The 18,440-nt window shown below is 43.2% G+C and overlaps 2 protein-coding genes across 2 annotated transcripts; one reads left to right on the top strand and one right to left on the bottom strand.

The window, feature by feature from the left end:
• Positions 1-94: 94 nt before the first annotated feature.
• CNTD1 (cyclin N-terminal domain containing 1) lies at positions 95-16,705 on the bottom strand. Its single transcript, XM_007536819.3, has 7 exons — positions 16,528-16,705; positions 5,104-5,179; positions 4,701-4,869; positions 3,320-3,482; positions 2,735-2,879; positions 1,462-1,558; positions 95-938 (listed from the first exon to the last, which is right to left on the bottom strand). Exons 1-7 carry the CDS (start codon positions 16,694-16,696, stop codon positions 768-770), a joined length of 990 nt encoding a protein of 329 aa, XP_007536881.1. The 5' UTR covers positions 16,697-16,705; the 3' UTR covers positions 95-767.
• A 212-nt stretch (positions 16,706-16,917) lies between these two features.
• Positions 16,918-18,406, top strand: LOC103125965 (cytochrome c oxidase assembly factor 3 homolog, mitochondrial). Its single transcript, XM_007536818.3, has 2 exons — positions 16,918-17,206; positions 17,908-18,406. The coding sequence occupies exons 1-2, from the start codon at positions 16,933-16,935 to the stop codon at positions 18,012-18,014; spliced, it is 381 nt and encodes a 126-aa protein (XP_007536880.2). The 5' UTR covers positions 16,918-16,932; the 3' UTR covers positions 18,015-18,406.
• The last annotated feature ends 34 nt before the right edge of the window (positions 18,407-18,440 follow it).

Consider the following 18,440-nt stretch of genomic DNA (forward strand, 5'->3'; position numbering starts at 1 on the left):
TTGGTGCTTTCTTTAACTAAAATAGAATACTTTGTGTTCTGGAAGAATTGAATCTGAATTGAAGTATGTTATGTGAAAATTCTGCTGAAACATGTTTATTGATGGGTAAATTTTATTTATTTGTTTATTTTCATTTTAATGAAAGAGAGAAAGATACAGAGAGAGACTAGAGCACTGTTCAGCTCTGGTATGTTCTGGTGAAGGAGGTTGAACCTGGGACCTTGAAGCCTCAAGCATGAAAGTCATTCACATAACCATTATGCTGTCTCCCCTGCCCTGATAAGTTTTCATTTTTAAGACAACTAATATAACAGACTAATAGAGGTAGTCCTATTTGTAGACTGAATGACAGGACAGAGATGTTAAACTAACTTTAAGGTAAAATTGAGTTTACCTTCTTGATGTTCAGTCAGGGTCACCCAAATGATCTTGTTTTTAGAGCCCCTTGGTTAATACTAATCTCCAAGTCTCATGTTTTCAGTGAAAGTAACAGTTAAATAAAAGCCACAAATAACTTGTTAATAAAAAATAATCCAACTTGACTGATACTCTGTCTTCTCCCTGCTCTTTGACATTTTCAGTCCAATGCAACAGAAAAGACATGGTTTGCCTTAAGTCTGTCTGATCCAGAGAAATAAGCATGAAATTGGAATACAAAATACAATTCAAAAGACATTTGCAACTTTCGTAGGAGTATGAAAATAAACAAAAGGGAGGGATGATTGCAGTGGCAGAAGGCTGTTTATATCTGGCAGACTCAGCCAGCCTCATGTGTTGGACGAAGCAGCAGCTCTCAGAACTCTGGCAGCCAGGTGGGGAGGAACGGGCTGCTGTCGGCTGGGAGTACTGGCTCCCACGCTGTGAGTCAAGATTGCGTAAGAGAACTCTGCAATGCTCTCCAAGGCGATGCCAGTGATGTTCTGCAAGTGATCCACAACCTTAAAACAGATTTCTTACTTTTAGTGTACTGAGAGACACTCCTGAGGCTGTTCTCTCAAGTCAAATGTCAGTGGTGTTTTTGTTTCTCGAAATTCACAGAAAAGATTAAATTCAGATCCCAGTTGGCCAGTGGCCTGATCACATTAGGATACCTTGTCCTAATTGAAAATTTCTGCTGGACATTTCACTCTGCTTAGAGATACATTTTCAGAAACAAGTAATATTTGGGCTTTGACATTTTCTCTGTTTGAGAGGGTATAATTATTGGGCTTTAACATCATAGTGGGGCATCAGAGGGAGCAAACAGGTTTAACTCTGGCCTCTTATTTCCCGTTTCAGAAGAGGAAAGCTGAAGAACACTTTTCAGTCCTGCCTTAGTTTTTCCTTTCTAACATGCTGCTCATTCACCTAATTCTGGGTTCTTGGCACTTACCTCTTACAGGCTGTCTTCTGTTTAACTGATGGGAGAATGCTTTCTATTAGATGAATTTTGGCCATGTTGTTCTGCTCATTGATACATACCTGGCTCCAATACTCATGGTTTTGGATGAAAGCACTCGCTGCAATGATTCCCACTGCCAACAGCATGAAATCTTCCTTCACTGAAATAAATTTCTCCCTGAATAATTAAAACCATATTAATTTTGGAGCTGGAATGAAACCAAATCCTAGGGTCATAGAACTTCAACTATGAGTTCTGTTGATTATCTTGAATTTCTTAGACATGGAAAGAAATAGTCGGGGGCCAGGCGGTAGCACACCAGATTAAGCGCACTATGTGGGAACCACAAGGACCAGAGCAAAGATCCTGGTTTGAGCCTCAGCTGGCCACCTACAGGGGGGTCGCTTCACAAGCAGTGAAGCAGGTCTGCAGGTGTCTTTCTCTCCCTCTCCCTGTCTTCCCCTCCTCTCTTGACTTCTCTCTGTCCTGTCCAACAACAGCAATAATAACAACAATAAATAAAATGGAAAAAATAGCCTCCAGGAGCAGTGGATTTGTAGTGCAGGCACCGGTAATCCTGGAGGAAAAAAAAAAAAAAGGTCAATTAATTGTCCTTGCCCCATCTCAAGTGGGATTAAAACATGAATCTCAGGGGTCTGGCAGCGCAGCGGATTAAGCGCACGTGATGCAAAGTGCAAGGACCGGCATGAGGATCCCAATTAGAGCCCCCGGCTCCCCACCTCCAGGGGAGTCGCTTCACAGGTGGTGAAGCAGGTTTGCAGGTGTCTTTCTCCCTCTCTGTCGTCCCCTCCTCTCTCCATTTCTCTCTGTCCTATCTAACAACAATGACATCAATAACAACAACAGTAAGTACAACAACAATAAAAACAAGGGCAACAAGAAGGAAATAAATATTAAAAAAAAAACAACAACATGAGCTTCATGTGTGAATGGTTTTAGGTCTTTTTCTGTTCCCTCTGTTTTTACCAATCTGACTTTACAGTAATCAAACACTTTTGTCCAAGTTGCAGCTCTGTGGCAGGTACCCCCCGACCTGTAGCTATAAAAACAGTACAGTAATTTAAGTAATAGCAATAATTTTTTAGAACCTAGGAAATATGTTAATTACTTGAAGTCATTTAAATTTAAAAGTAAAAGCACTTAGGATTTTGCCGCAGATTGAATCTAGTCATCTGCATCCCAGCAACATACTGCAAGTTAATTAGAACCAGGTAACCTGTGCTGATTATCTTTGTACTGGATTCCTAACTAGATTAGTTCCATTCCTCAAGTTCTTACAATATGTTGCCAACTCCCTATTTTTGGAAGGAGCCTTCTCTAAAGTTGCCTTACCCTTGCAGCTGACTGGGTGTGGAATTCTCAATTGAAGCCCTCAGCAGGCTCTCATACAAAGGCTCATGAAGAAGATAGACTAGGTCAAGCAGGGTCAGGCAGGTGGCATGCAGCCGTGTGGCTGGGACCAAACAACCATTGTAGCCTAGATGGGAGTAGAGAGGCATGATAAAGAGCACTATGGGGGTTTTCTCTGATCTTAATCAGTTGTAAAGTGACAAGTCGTTGAACTGTTAATGGGCTTCCTCGTTGCTATGTTCTATAAGAAATGTGACTGGAGGTCAATTTCTAAGGGCAGAGAAAAAAAGAAAACCTCCATTCACAACGTAAGTACAATTAGAATATATTCCCCTTTTATCTCATGGCCCTGTGGTGAGAGTTCCTAATGAGCTCAAAGGCAAGCCAGGGGCTGAGAACTGAGCTCTTTTCCCTGACAAGTACCAAAGGGAATGCTTTCCTCAGTGCAGATTTCCAACTGTTCCTCACTGGCAGATTCTCTTCACTGTCCCCAGCCCCTTTATGATATTCCTATTGCCTTCTAGGGAAGACTTCAACCCACATTTTCTGATATACTTCATAAAGTACCTAAAACCTCCAGAAGCATTTCCACATACGCCAGGGGAGTAGGCAGATTGATTTGGAAATTCAGGGTCTTCAAAACATCAAGCTCTGACTCCAGAAGATCTTCTTTAGTGTGCAGATACCCTAGAGCCTGGAGGAAATTCAGGACTGTAACATTGCTAATTATCTGAGTGAAGAAAAAAAGAAAGAGAAAGAAGAGTGTCAGAATAAAGGCCAGCTATCTTGGTATAATATACAATTCAGCCCGTGTGTGCATCACATTTCTCTTTTTTGCCTCCAGGGGCCTCAGTGCCAGCACTACAAATCCACTGTTCCTGGTGGCCATTTTTTCCACTTTATCGGATAGGATATAGATAAATTGAGAGGGGAGGGGAGATAGAGAGGGAGAGAGACAGACACCTGTAGCACTACTTCACCCTGCATGGGGAAAGGGGCTTACACACTGTAATGTGTGCGTTTAGCCAGGTGCACACTGCCTGACCCCAGAAAGAACTTTTAAAAAACATTTCTGCCTCTGCCTTCACACCTCCTGACCTTCAACAAATAATTCTAAATATACTTCCTTGATTCAACTCCTAGACTAGCAAGGTACATGTGTATAGTAGCCCTCTGTATTTACACTAATCATAACACTTTCTCACATTATTTGTGTATCTTCTCCCATTAGATAACAAGTTTCTTAGGTTGGGGAGATAGCACATGGTTATGCAAAAAGACTTTCATTTCTGAGATTCTGAGATCTCAAGTTCAATCTTCAGTACCACCATAAGCCAGAACTGAGTAGTGCGTTCTGGTCTTTCTCACTCTTTCTCCCTATATGTCTCTCATTAAATAAATAAATAAAAGGTTAAAAAGAAAAAAGCTCTGAATCCACAAATATAGTAAGTTCCTTGAAAACATAGATATTTTTTACTGTTATAGTCATGTCATGTAGTACAGCATTTGGCCATTAAAATCGATAAATATTTGTTGAATTAATGACATTTTATTACATAGGTATTGCTCATAGAATGTGGAAACATTTTATCCTGTATAATTTTTATAGTTTGCCTTTATTACTGGTTGTATGTTGGCAATTAAGGTGCCTTATGTAAACTGTCCTTGAGTCCAAGGGAGGAAAGGTGACCTGTGTGAATGATGGCATCTGTCCAGCAGTTTTACTTTGGGAACAGAACTTCAAGCTATTAAATAACTGTGTGTGTGTGTGTGTGTGTGTGTGTGTGTGTTCACATGCATGAGGTTAGGAAGCATAATTGCCCTCTGGAATTTCCAGGAGCTATATCACCTAGCCTTGAAGTAGGTCTTTCAGTCACCTTTAGATTAACTGGTTTCTTTCTAACACTTTTGCCCATGATCCAGTCCATGAGCAACCCTAGGTCCTTACTTTGTAGTGGAAGGAAAGTTTGCTTGCCAGCTGAACACATGACACAAGTCGCAGGATAAACTTGCTGAAAAGCTGCTCTTTCAGAGCCTTCCAATTCTGAGGCTGTGTCTTATCACTCAGCTGGATTGTAGCTTGCCTGCAAATATTCTCTGCCTGCTTTACCATAAACCTATTAAAATAGAGTGAAAGGATAAATAGTTAACGCTCCTTCAAACCTCAAACCATGCAGTTCATCTCTTCTGATATCAAGCACTGGCTAACAAAAATATTTGCAAAGAAAAGAGCGTGAATAACCAGCTCCCATGGTTAAGAGGCAACTCCAACTAGTACATTTTTAAAAGATTTGGGTATATTAATCATTCTGGGAGATACTACTAACAAAGGGTTATATTCAGAACTTTACCTTTCTAGGATTTCTACAGCCTGATAGCTTACAGATTTCTCCAGACACCATTGTTCAGACAGGAGAAAAACAAACTCTGCCAAAACAAGAAAGAAGAGCCTAATTCACAAGGTGCAACCAAAACCACTCTGAACTCTTGGAATTGTGTAAAAGCCACAATGGGGCCAAGGGAAGAGGGTCAGGAGGTGTGAAAGATGAACCTGGAACAAACCAAACTGAGCTTAGTTCCTTTTGCTGCCAATAGGCAGATCAGAGACATGAAAAAGAGGTAGACAGTGCCAAAGACCAAGCCCCCTCTGTGACCTTTGAGCCTTCCTGTGCATTTCAACTGATAAAAGACTTGGCCAGCCACACATAAACATACCAGCTGGCCTAGCTGGCCTCAACACCATGCTGGGACCCCCCAGCTTCAAGGGAGATTGTTGGATGGATAAAAATCCTAGCCCTTATATTCTGTTTTCAGTGGAATGTTGACAGGAACAGAAAGGTCCCTCCTGGTGCTTCAATATTCTTTATAACACTGTTTGTTTAGTAACCACCCTCTGGAGAACTCCCATTGCTTTACAAACACAATTCACCTTACAGCTGGACACAATTTCACCCACCACCAGTTTGTTGGGTAAATCTGGGGTGGCTAAGCCTCTCTCCAGGAGCAGGTTTTTTAGTGGGGAGTGACTTGTTTTGAATAACTATCCCCTAAATCAGGGAATATAGTCCAATTTGGTGGAAGGAAGGAGTCATTGGGAAGGTGCGGAGGACCAGATACTTTGGCTACATTTTAGACTACCTCTATTTCTTTTTGAAAGAACAGGCCCAGATAGAGTTTTATTTAGTTTGCAATATCATTTCAGAGTGGAAATAAGAGTACATGTTGATTCTCAACATAAAAAGTGCCTGCCAAACTAGACATTTTTTTTTATCACTTAGCTTAAGTCATACAACACTTAGTTAAAGGCATTGTGGTCAAATTGTCATGTCTCTATAGAAAACTTGACCTTCTGAGGAAGAAAAATAAACAAGTACAAGGCAGTTTAAACAGTCTACTCCATAAACATCACACACACAAATATGTAAAATCTTATCATTGGGAGTCGGGCGATAGCGCAGCGGGTTAGGCACATGTGGTGCGAAGCACAAGGACTGCCGGAAGGATCCTGGTTGGAGGCCCCGGCCTCCCACCTGCAAGGGAGTCACTTTACAATCGATGAAGCAGGTGTGCAGGTGTCTATCTTTCTCTCCCGTCTGTCTTCCCCTCCTCTCTCCTATCTAACAACAATGACAACATCAATAACAACAATAATAACTACAACAATAAAAAACAAGGGCAACAAAAGGGAAAATAAATAAATATAAAAAAATTTTAATCTTATCACTACAGTGGCCAGGGAAATAATTCAGCTTAGCTAGAGCACAGGACTTGCATGTCTAAAGCTCCTGGTTTGATTTCCAGCAATTCATGTACCAGAGTGCTACACTGGCTTCCCTCTGTCATATTAATTTCTCTATTTCATTTGAAATAAGTAAAATACATTTTATAATTACACACTTTATAATAGGTCTAGGGAGATGGCATAATTGCTATGCAAAAAGACTGTTTTGCCTGAGGTCCCAAGGCTCCAGGTTCTATCCCCAGTACCACCTTAAGCCAGAGCGGAAAGCAGTGCTCTGGTAAAAATGTTAAGAATACATTTTGTGGGGAGTTGGGCTGTAGTGCAGCGGGTTAAGTGCAGGTGGCGCAAAGCACAAGGACCGGCATAAGGATCCCGGTTCGAACCCCCGCTCCCCACCTGTAGGGGAGTCACTTCACAGGCGGTGAAGCAGGTCTGCAGGTGTCTTTCTCTCCTCCTCTCTGTCTTCCCATCCTCTCTCCATTTCTCTCTGTCCTATCCAACAAAGACGACAACAATAATAACTACAACAATAAAACAACAAGGGCAACAAAAGGGAATAAATAAAATAAATATTAAAAAAAGAATACATTTTGTAATAATAAACAACAAAAAAATCTACCTTTCATTTCAGAGACTAAAACTGCTAGCAAAAGCAGAACAGAATTCGTTTTTTTTATTCCCTTTTGTTGCCCTTGTTTTACTGTTGTAGTTATTACTGATGTTTTTGTTGTTGCATAGGACAGAGAGAAATGGAGAGAGGAAGGGAAGACAGAAAGGGGGACAGAGAGAGAGAGAGACACCTGCAGACCTGCTTCACAGCCTGTGAAGCAACTCCCCTGCAAGTGGGGAGCCAGGCCCCCGAACAGGGATCCTTCCGCCAGTCCTTGCGCATTGCACCAACTGCGCTTAACCCACTGCACTACCACCTGGCTCCCAGAACAGAATTAGTTCAAGCAAGTAAGCAGGGGGCTAGGTGGTGGCACACCTGGCTGAGCATATATGTTACAATGCACAACAAGAACCCAGGTTTGAGCCCCAAGACCCCACCTGTAGGGGGAAAGCTTTGCAAGTGGTGAGGCAGTGCTGCAAATGTCTCTCTGTATTTCTCCCTCTCTCTCTCCCCTTCCCCTCTTGATTTCTGGCCGTCTCTAGCTAATAAATAAATAAATATAATAAAAATAAGTAAATGAAAGAGAAAAGCAAATAAAATATTTAGAACACAATTGTGTATTATTAGCAAGCCATTTTACTCCCTGGAGTTTAGCTTTTGTTTTGTGTGTGTGGTGTGTAGTCGTTTAGTTTCATTTTGGTTTTGCATCTGAATTACATAGGCATTTTTCCCATTTGCCATTTTAATTAGTTAAGAAAACTGAACTTGAGGCCCCACACCTATGGACATCTAATCTTTGACAAAGGGGCCCAGACTATTATATGGGGGAAGCAGAGTCTCTTCAACAAATGGTGTTGGAAACAATGGGTTGAAACATGCAGAAGAATGAAGCTGAATCACTGTATTTCACCAAATACAAAAGTAAATTCCAAGTGGATCAAGGACTTGGATGTTAGACCAGAAACTATCAGATACTTAGAGGAAAATATTGGAAGAACTTTTTTCCGCATAAATTTTAAAGACATTTTCAATGAAACGAATCCAATTACAAGGAAGACTAAGGCAAGTATAAACCTATGGGACTACATCAAATTAAAAAGCTTCTTCACAGCAAAAGAAACCACTACCCAAATCAAGAGACCCCTCACAGAATGGGAGAAGATCTTTACATGCCATACATCAGATAAGAGTTTAATAACCAACATATATAAAGAGCTTACCAGACTCAACAACAAGACAACAAATAACCCCATCCAAAAGTGGGGGGAGGAATTGGACAGAATATTCACCACAGAAGAGATCCAAAAGGCCGAGAAACACATGAAAAAATGCTCCAAGTCTCTGATTGTCAGAGAAATGCAAATCAAGACAACAATGAGATATCACTTCACTCCTGTGAGAATGTCACACATCAGAAAAGGTAACAGCAGCAAATGCTGGAGAGGGTGTGGGGTCAAAGGAACCCTCCTGCACTGCTGGTGGGAATGTCAATTGGTCCAACCTCTGTGGAGAACAGTCTGGAGAACTCTCAGAAGGCTAGAAATGGACCTACCCTATGACCCTGCAATTCCCCTCCTGGGGATATATCCTAAGGAACCCAACACATCCATCCAAAAAGATCTGTGTACACATATGTTCTTGGCAGCACAATTTGTAATAGCCAAAACCTGGAAACAACCCAGGTGTCCAACAACAGATGAGTGGCTGAGCAGGTTGTGGTATATATACACAATGGAATACTACTCAGCTGTAAAAAATGGTGACTTCACCGTTTTCAGCCGATCTTGGATGGACCTTGAAAAAATCATGTTGAGTGAAATAAATCAGAAACAGAAGGATGAATATGGGATAATCTCACTCTCAGGCCGAAGTTGAAAAACAAGATTAGAAAAGAAAACACAAGTCGAACCTGAAATGGAATTGGAGTATTACACCAAAGTAAAAGACTCTGGGGTGGGTGGGGAGAATACAGGTCCATGAAAAATGATGAATGAAATAGTGGGGGTTGTATTGCTAAATGGGAATCTGGGGAATGTTATGCATGTAAAAAAAAAAAAAAAAAAAAAAAGAAGTAGAAACGCAAAGCAGAAATTGACTGAGTTTGGAGTATGGCACCAAAGTAAGAAAGCAGAAGTATACTAGAGTTTGCAGTGAGTACCTCCCTAATACTTCCTCTCCACTTTTCCAAGCTTTGGGTCCATGATTGCTCAACAATTTGTTTGGCTTTGTATGTTAACTCTCTTTTCAGTCACCAGGTTCCAGGTGTCATCAGGATGCCGGCCAGACTTCCCTGGATTGAAGACACCACCAATGTGTCCTGGAGCTCAGCTTCCCCAGAGACCCATCCTACTAGGGAAAGAGAGAGGCAGACTGGGAGTATGGACCGACCAGTCAACGCCCATGTTCAGCGAGGAAGCAATTACAGAAGCCAGACCTTCTACCTTCTGCAACCCACAATGACCCTGGGTCCATGCTCCCAGAGGGATAGAGAATGGGAAAGCTATCGGGGGAGGGGGTGGGATATGGAGATTGGGCGGTGGGAATTGTGTGGAGTTGTACCCCTCCTACCCTATGGTTTTGTTAATTAATCCTTTCTTTAATTAAAAAAAAAAAAAAAAAGAAAACTGAACTTGTGTTAGATGGAATGAATGAGAGTTATACTTCTTTCTCATGCTGGCTCCATCTCCTGTACTTACAAATGTAGTGAGATATGCTACTAATTAAAAGATCCTCTCATTGTTTTATTTTTACAATTTTATTTCAATTTTTTGAGAAAGAGACAAAAAGGCAGAGAGAGAGACTAACCAAGCCCACAACACCAAAGCTATCTTCGGTGTGTCAATGTAGTGAGAGCCAGGCTCAAATCTGGTTAAACTGATTCATGCATATGGCAAAGTAACACACTACCCAAGTGAGCTATGTTGCTGGCCCAAATCCCCCACTTTCTACTCCCTTAAGCTAGAACTCTAATCTTCTAGTTTCCATCATTTATTTTCTTTCCTGTTTTTGTTTGCTTGTTTGTTTTTGCTGAGCCAGGGACTTGTACTCCTGTAATTTCACCACTACTGGTGACTAGACAAAGAAAGAACTAGAAAGGACATCAGTGGTCTTGGAGGTGGCACAGTGGATCAGTATATAGTGTTGGACTCGCAAGCACGAGGTCAATCCCCGGCAATGCATGTACCAGAGTGATGCTCTAGTTCTTGCTCTTCCTTTACCTCCATCCCTCCTATTTCCCTCATTAATTAATATTTGAAATAAAAAGAGAAAGATGTAACACCAAAACCTCCTCTGCTGTCATAGCAACTTCCATGTAATGCAGAGTTTGAATCTGGGCTTATGCATGGCAAAGGACATGCCCTACCTGGTGAATTATCTTTTAATTTCTAAAAAAAAATTATAATAGGGGGCAAAGCAGTGGTGCACCGGGTTGAGCACACATAGTATGAAGCAAGGACCTGTGCAAGATCCCAGTTTGAAGCCCCAGCTCCCTACCTGCAGGGAGGACACTTCACAAGTAGTGAAGCAGGTCTGCAGGTGTCTGTCTTTCTCTTTAAAAAAAAAAAAAGATTATTTATTTTTGTATTACAGAATTACACGTTGACAGGGGTTTGAATCCATATTATTCCCACAACCAGAGTTCTGAATCTTCAGTCTCCCCACTGCAATCCACCACAGTTCCCCTAAGGTTGCAGACATGGGCCAACCATCATCTCTACAACTATCTGTCCACATTAATACAGTTGCCCCCTTTTTTTTTTTTTCTGATTCAATACTCTCTTCCCTTCCAAGCCACTCATGACATCATAACTACCTCCATTTGTCCCTCTCCTTCTCTTTCTCTCTCTCTGGGTACTATCTATCTCCCCATCCTCTCTCAATTTCTCTCTTGTCCTAATGAAAAAAAAAAAACAAAGGTTCCAGGAGCAGTGGATTCATAGGGCAAGCACTGAAGCCCAGCGATAACCCTACTTATTTATTTATTTATAAAACAAGAGGTCAAAGCACCACTCCAGCCATTTGTAGTGCTGGGATCAAACCTCAATTTTCAGATTTGTAAAGCCTGAGCTCTATCCATTGAGTAACTTTCCCAGTGGCTTTTTTGTTTTAATAGATTTATCTATAAGGATGGTGTAGTGGTGCACCTGGTTGAGCACACATGTTACAGTGTGCAAGGACCCAGGTTCAAGTTCCTGGTCCCCACCTAGAGGGGAAAAGCTTTGCAAGTGGTGAAGCAGTGTTTCAAGTGCCTCTCTTTCTCCCTATCTCCCCTGCCTTCTCTATCCAATAGACTGTCTCTATCCAATAAAGATAATTAAAAAATTTTAAAAGATGTGTTCTTCCTTATTTTTTAAAGTATTTTTGTTTATTTATTAATGGATAGAGACAGAAGTTGAGAGGGGAGAGGGAGAGAGACACAGAGACGCCTGCAGCTCTGTTTCACCATGCATGAAGCTTTCCCCCTGCAGATAGGGACCAGTGTTCTTCCTCATTAAAAATTAATTATAGGGAGTCGGGTGGTAGCGCGCTGGGTTAAGTGCAGGTAGTGCAAAGCACAAGGACTGGAGTAAGGATCCTGGTTTGAGCCCCCGCCTCCCCACCTGCAGGGGAGTCACTTCACAAGCGGTGAAGCAGGTCTGCAGGTGTCTTCCTCTCCCCCTGTCTGTCTTCCCTTCCTCTCTCCATTTCTCTCTGTCCTATCCAACGACATCAGTAAGAACAACAATAATTACTACAACAATAAAACAAGGGCAACAAAAGGGAATAAAGAAATGTTTAAAAATTAATTATCTATTTTAAGACAGAGATTGGAGCACCACTTGATCATCCATGGTATAGGATAATAAAGCCAGGGCCTCATAAGGCTGAGGAGACATCATGATGGTTATACAAAAAAGATTTTCATGCCTGAGGCTCTTGAGTTCCCAGGTTCAACCCCCAGCACCACAAATACCATGATACATAGCATTTGGGTAAAAATAAATAAGTAAATACTTTTTTAAATAATAAAATCTAATCCAGGCCCTCAGGCTTACAAAGCATATGCCCTGTACTGCCTACTGAGCCATCTCCCTTGCCACCCTGTTAAGTATAGCTTATACCTGCTGCTTCCACTTTGTCGTTCACTCCCAAATGTTCTGAAATTTGGCTCTAACTTGTCCCAGCTTTGACAGCAATACATCCAAACTATTAAATAGCATGGTCCTTATACAACTCTCATTACCATTGTTTGTATGTCTGGATTATCTGAAACTGTTGACCCTATTCTTGAAACTGTCCTCTTGGCTTCCAAATGGCTCTTGGTTCTATTTCTATCTCCTGACTAGTTCTTTTATCGCCAAATTTTTTTTTTCTCCAGATTCCCTGAACACAAAAATATTAACTGTCCTTGATTTGCTTCTCTTCTCTCTCTAGCTTGTCCTCTGCCACAAATTCAACATCATCATTATGGAAATAACTTCGAAACCTTTATCTTTAGTTCCAGCCTTTCTTCTGATTTGCTTCCCCTCATTTACTTTTTTTTTTTTTTTAATTCTGCTGGTCTTTCTTTGTTATTTATTTATTTATTGGATAGAGACAGAGAGAAATCTAGAGGGAAGGGGAGACAGAGAGATTGAGACACCTGTAGCCCTGCTTAACCAGTTGTGAAGCTTTCCCCTGCAGGTCAGGGCCGGGGGTTTGAACCTGGATCCTTGTGCATTATAATATTTGCACTCAGCCAGGTACACCACCACCTGGCCCATCTCACCACCACTTTTTTTTTTTTTTAAAAAACCAGAGCACTACTCAGCTCTGGCTTATGGTGGTACAGGGATTGAACCCGGGACCTTGGAGCTTTGGGTGTGAGAGTCTCTTTGCATAGCCATTATGCTATCTACTTCCACCCCTGGTTTACTTTTTAAACAACCTGCTGGAAACCTTCCTCCTGATGTTCTACAAGCACTTGAAACTCAGTAACCTAAAGTCAAAGTCATTATCTTTCACAAATCAAAGTCATATTCCCTCCTGCTTTTATGAATGGCACCACTATATTCCTGGTTCTAAAGAATCAACCTCTTGGCATAATCCTCTTTGACTTCCTTTTTAAAATAAAGATAGAGACAGAGAGGAATTGCGAGGGAAAGGGGATACAGAGAGGAAGAGAGAGAAACACCTACAGCACTGCTTCACCATTAGTGAACCCCCCTGCAGGTGGCTGACTTCCTTTTAAAAAATTATTTTGGGGGGCTGGGCAGTAGCACAGTGGGTTAAGCACACATGGCACAAAGCTCACAGACTGGCATAAGGATCCAGGTTTGAGCACCCGGCTCCCCACCTGCAAGAAGATCGCTTCACAAGTGGTGAAGCAGGTCTGTAGGTGTCTATCTTTTCTTCCCCATTTCTCTCCATTTCTCTCTGTCCTATCCAACAGTGACATCAATGACAACAATAATAATGACGACGACGACGATAAACAACAAAGGCAACAAAAGGGAAAAAATGGCCTCCAGGAGGAGTGGATTCGTAGTGCAGGTACCGAGCCCTAGTGATAACCCTGGAGACAAAAATAAAATAACATAAAATAAAATAATTATTTTGATTTCATTTTAGAGAAGGAAGCTAGAGCACCACTTTGGCACATATGATACTGGTCCTATCCTGGAGCCACAGGCATGAGAACCCTGCACACTATCAACCGAGCTATCTATCTCCCCAACCACTGCCTTCTTCACTTCTTGAATATATCCATTACAGACCTTAGATTTTTATCTCTGGAATTATTTTAAGCCATCCTACCTTGTCAATCTCTTTGCCCTATCATCTAAACTACAAATATAGAATCCACTGATCTCTTTATATTCCAATCTACACTTTACTTCATAACCAAAATTATCTTTTAATATTTTTTTAGTTATTACTGGGAGAGAGAGAAATCAAGAGGGAGACAGAGAAGGGAAGAGAAGACAACTTCAGCATGGCTCATGTTTGTGACGCTTTCCTCCTGTAGATGGGAACCAGGGGCTTGAACCCATAGCCTTGCACATTGTAGCATGTGTGCTCAGCTAGATATACTACTGCTTAGCCCTCAAGATTATTTTTAAGGCGTAGGTTACAAATACGTATTCACAAACACACACACATATATACATATATTTTATTTATTTATTTATTTATTTACCATAGTACTGCTCAGCTCTGGCTTATGGTGGTACTGACAAATGAACCTGGGACTTTGGAGCCTCAGGCATGAGAGTCTCTTTGAATAACATTATGCTATCTTTCCCACCCTATCACTACAATATTTAAAAAACCTTCAGTGTCTGTTAGTTTTCCTCCTAAACTAAGTATAATCTCCTCATTTGACATTCAAATCTCTACATGGAATGTCTCCAAAAGTATCTAGACTTCATCTGCTCTTACAAATTCTCCGACTGACCTGCCCTACATTGTACACACAACCTAGGCTTCTCTATTTCTATAACTTTATTTTCATTCTTTTTCACACACACACACACACACACACACACACACACACACACACACACACACGTATTTTTAACCAGAGCGCTGCTCATCTCTGGAACCTCTGAGAATTTCTTTTTTTCTTTTTTTCTTTTTAATAACCCTTATGCTATCTCCCCTGCTCTATCTCCTTTTGGTAAAAACATTACCCACTGCCCTTCCCCTTTAACCTTCAACAGCCAAAATGTCAAACTCCCTCTAAAGTTAACTTTGAACACGAGATGACCAGAGGACTCCTTTCACTCTTCCTCTCCCCATCTCACTCCATCACTCCTTCCAATACTAATAAATGGTTGCTTTCTCTGATATATTGCCTATCTAATCAGACTTGTACCAAGTCACTTGCAGATTTGACCTACTATTTTGCAAAGACTATATATTCAGAGTTAGAAAGCAGACTAAAGGGAGTCGGGCGGTAGCACAGTGGGTTACATGCACGTGGCGCAAAGCGCAGGGACCGGTATAAGGATCCCGGTTCAAGCCCCCGGCTCCCCACCTGCAGGGGAGTCGCTTCACAGGCGGTGAAGCAGGTCTGCAGGTGTCTATCTTTCTCTCCCCTTCTCTGTCTTCCCCTCCTCTCTATTTCTCTCTGTCCTATCCAACAACGACGACAACAAGGATAACTACAATAAAACAAGGGCAACAAAAGGGAATAAATAAAATAAAAGTAAAAAAATTAAAAAAAGAAAGCAGACTAAAGTTCTATTTGATTTCTCTATCCCAGGTAGCATAGTCTATACCTGTTGAACGCGAGGGCAGAACGCCAGGGACACAGCATAATGGTTATACAAACAACTCTCATGCCAGAGGCTTTGAGGTCCCAGGTTCAATCCCTGGAACCACCATAAATCAGAGCTGAGGAGTGCTCTGATAAGAAAGATACTACACCAAAGCAAAGGGCTCCAGAGAAGTGGGGTTGGGGGAGGGTGGTTGGAGGGCCTGGTACATGAAGATGGAGAAGGACCCAAGTTGGGGGTGAGAGTGTTTTGCAGACACCTGTCATGGACAGATGAGAAACTGTAGCCACGTGTCAACAGCTGTACTGCAAACTACTAACTCTCAATCAAATATTAAATTTCAAAGGTGGTGGGGGCTGGGTGGTGGCGAACCAGGTTGAGCGCACGTTTCAATGCGCAAGGACCCGGGTTTGAGCCCCCGGTCCCCACCCGCAGGGGGAAAGCTTCACAAGTGGTGAAGCAGTGTTGCAGGTGTCTGTCTCTCTCCCTATACCCCCACTTCCTCTCAATTTCTGGCTATCTCTATCCAATATATAAATTAAGATAATAAAAATAATAAGAAAGAAAATGTTGCTTTAAAATAATTCATTTAAAAGGCGGTGTGCTGCACCAAAGCAAAGGGCTCTGGGGAAGGAGGGAAAGGGACAAGATGAAGGGTCATCGGGGTCCTGGTGTGTCTCCTCGCCGCCTATCAAGGGGGTGAGAGGTTGTGTCTGTGTGTTAAGGCCTGTAGGTGAGAGTCCACTGCCCCGCAGTCACACACACACACACACACACACACTGGAGCAGAGCTCTCGCCTCTCTAACCTCGTATTAAATAAATAACTCTTTGCCAATTTAAATAAATGAGGATGGGGTAGATAGCATAATCGTTATCTATGCAAACAGACTCATGCCTGAGGCTCTGAGGTCCCAGGTTCAGCCCTCACACCGCCATAAGCCAGAGCTGAGCAGTGCGGTGGTAAAAATAAATAAAAGAAAGAAAAAGAGAAAAGGGAAAGGGAGGGGGAGGGCGCCGTGCGGGTCAGCACGACGTCCCCAGGGCCTGGCGAGCAGGAGGCCCTAACAAGGTATTTGCACTAATAAAGCACCTGGAGGCGGCGCCTCCTGCCGCCAGCCGCCCCGCGTCCCGCCCCCCGCGTCCCGCCCCCCGCGTCCCGCCCCCCGCGTCCCGCGTCCACACCCACGATCCTGGCGTCTCGGAAGCCGCCCCTGCGGCCGGCGGCCCCCCGCACCGCCTGCTCGTTCTGCTGCGCCAAGTGCAGCAGAGCATCTTCGATGGTCTCCGTGGTGACAGCTCCAAACTGAAAGTCACCGAGGGAAGCCAGTCTTGACCTCGCAGGTCTGTCCATTTTTCGGAAGTGTTTTGGAGAGCTTGGAAGGCTCCCACAATCCTCCAACCGAACGCCTCCGCTTCTCTCTTGGGCCGCACTCAGGACTTTTCCGTCCTCTTCGAGCCGCGGGTCTTGGCCTCAAGGCTGAGGAAAAGCCAGTTCGCACCTCAGTCTCGCGCCCCAACGGTCAGTCCCCCTCAGCCAATCAGAACGCAGCGCTGTTCACGACCTTGGACTACAACTCCCAGCGTGCCATGCAGCTTTTAGTCCCAGCAAGCCCCGCGCTGCGTGTCTGCCAAAGGTTGAGCGGCAACATGGCGGCGTCTGGAGCTGGCGATCCCCTAGATGCTGAGAGTGGAAAGGCCCCTCTCGCTCAGCGCATTGACCCGAGTCGCGAGAAGTTGACCCCCCAACAACTTCAGTTTATGAGACAGGTGCAGCTTGCTCAGTGGCGGAAGACGCTGCCAAAGCGGCGGACCCGGAACATCTTGACGGGTCTGGGCATCGGGGCCGTCGTGTTGGCTATTTGTATCCATCCGAAATGCAGGTGGAGGGAGACCGCTTATGGGGGCGGGGAAGTGAGCTGAGGCGAGTAGGACGACAGTGGGGAGGGTGGTAGAACGAACCCGAATTGTGCAAGTCTCAACTTCCTTCTAAAGCTGAACCATCTGTTTAGTGTATCTTTGTCGTTTTATTTTCTTTTTAAATACTTATTTAAATGAGAGAGATCAGCTCTGGCTTATCGTGGTGCTGGGGACTAAACCTGGGACCTCAGCGCCTCAGGCATGAGAGTCTTTTTTGCATAACCATTATGCTATCTCCCCAGCCCAAATCTCTTAGCACTTTAATGTATCCTTTTAATCTTTTTTTTTTTCCCCAGTTTATTAATATAGTTGAGGTCAGGACTCAGAAGAGCGAGGGACAGAAGACAATCATTGATTTGAGGGGATGAGAGACTAGCAAGGGTGATGACAAGTTTAGAAAAGGGACTGTAGGGGCCGGGTGGTGGCGCACCTGGCAGAGCGCACAGGTCACAGCGCGCAAGGACCCAGGCTCAAGCCCCCAGACCCCACCTGCAGGGGGAAAGCTTTGCGAGTGGTGAAGCAGAGCTGTGGGTGTCTCTGTCTATTCCTCTCGATTTCTAGCTGTCTCTACCCAGTACAAAAAATTAATTAAAAAGAATAGGTACTGTACATATGCAAAGTGGTTTCCTGAACCCACATCTCCAGATGGTTACACTTTCTACTCAGTGTCTCAGGAGCGTTTCCTGGATGAACTAGAGGATGAGGCCAAAGCTGCCCGAGCCCGAGCCCTGGCAAGGGCATCAGGACCCTGACTAAGATGCCTACTATACATCTCCATCCTGATGGAACTCCTTAACGTGATGGGTGATGCCCCATGACCCGTGAAATTGAAGCCTGCTTACAGTTGCTGAACTTGCTGACCCTGGATGAAGATTTAGCCCAAGAAGCCAGGAATTATGCATGAGACCTTCCTCAAAGGAACATTTTCCACTTTACACTGACTATGTGTTAAGGACTGAATTTCTAGTCTTGTTTCCTTGTTTGAAAAATGTGACGTTGGTTTTTCTCAAGTTTGCAGTTCACCCCTTCACATCCTGGGGGCTTAACTGTTACGGGGTTGGGGGTGACAGCTCTGTGCAGAGTTGGAGTCTAAACTGGGACAGATGTGGTCATGCTGAGAAAATAAATGGAGTCATCTCTTGGAGCCATATAGTGTATTAGGGCTGAGGAATGGCATG

The sequence above is a fragment of the Erinaceus europaeus genome, chromosome 12 (assembly GCF_950295315.1).
Source record: "Erinaceus europaeus chromosome 12, mEriEur2.1, whole genome shotgun sequence".
Taxonomy (NCBI): Eukaryota; Metazoa; Chordata; class Mammalia; order Eulipotyphla; family Erinaceidae; genus Erinaceus; species Erinaceus europaeus.

Excerpts from the sequence above, each read along its gene's own strand:
- CNTD1 (XM_007536819.3), bottom strand. The coding sequence starts at position 16,696 with ATGGACAGACCTGCGAGGTCAAGACTGGCTTCCCTCGGTGACTTTCAG. Across the intron at positions 4,870-5,103 it reads GCTGTAGAAATCCTAGAAAG|GTTTATGGTAAAGCAGGCAG; the intron begins GTAAAGTTCTGA and ends CTATTTTAATAG. Across the intron at positions 3,483-4,700 it reads AACTTTCCTTCCACTACAAA|ATAATTAGCAATGTTACAGT; the intron begins GTAAGGACCTAG and ends TTCTTCACTCAG.
- LOC103125965 (XM_007536818.3), top strand. The coding sequence starts at position 16,933 with ATGCAGCTTTTAGTCCCAGCAAGCCCCGCGCTGCGTGTCTGCCAAAGG. Across the intron at positions 17,207-17,907 it reads GGCCGTCGTGTTGGCTATTT|ATGGTTACACTTTCTACTCA; the intron begins GTATCCATCCGA and ends CCACATCTCCAG.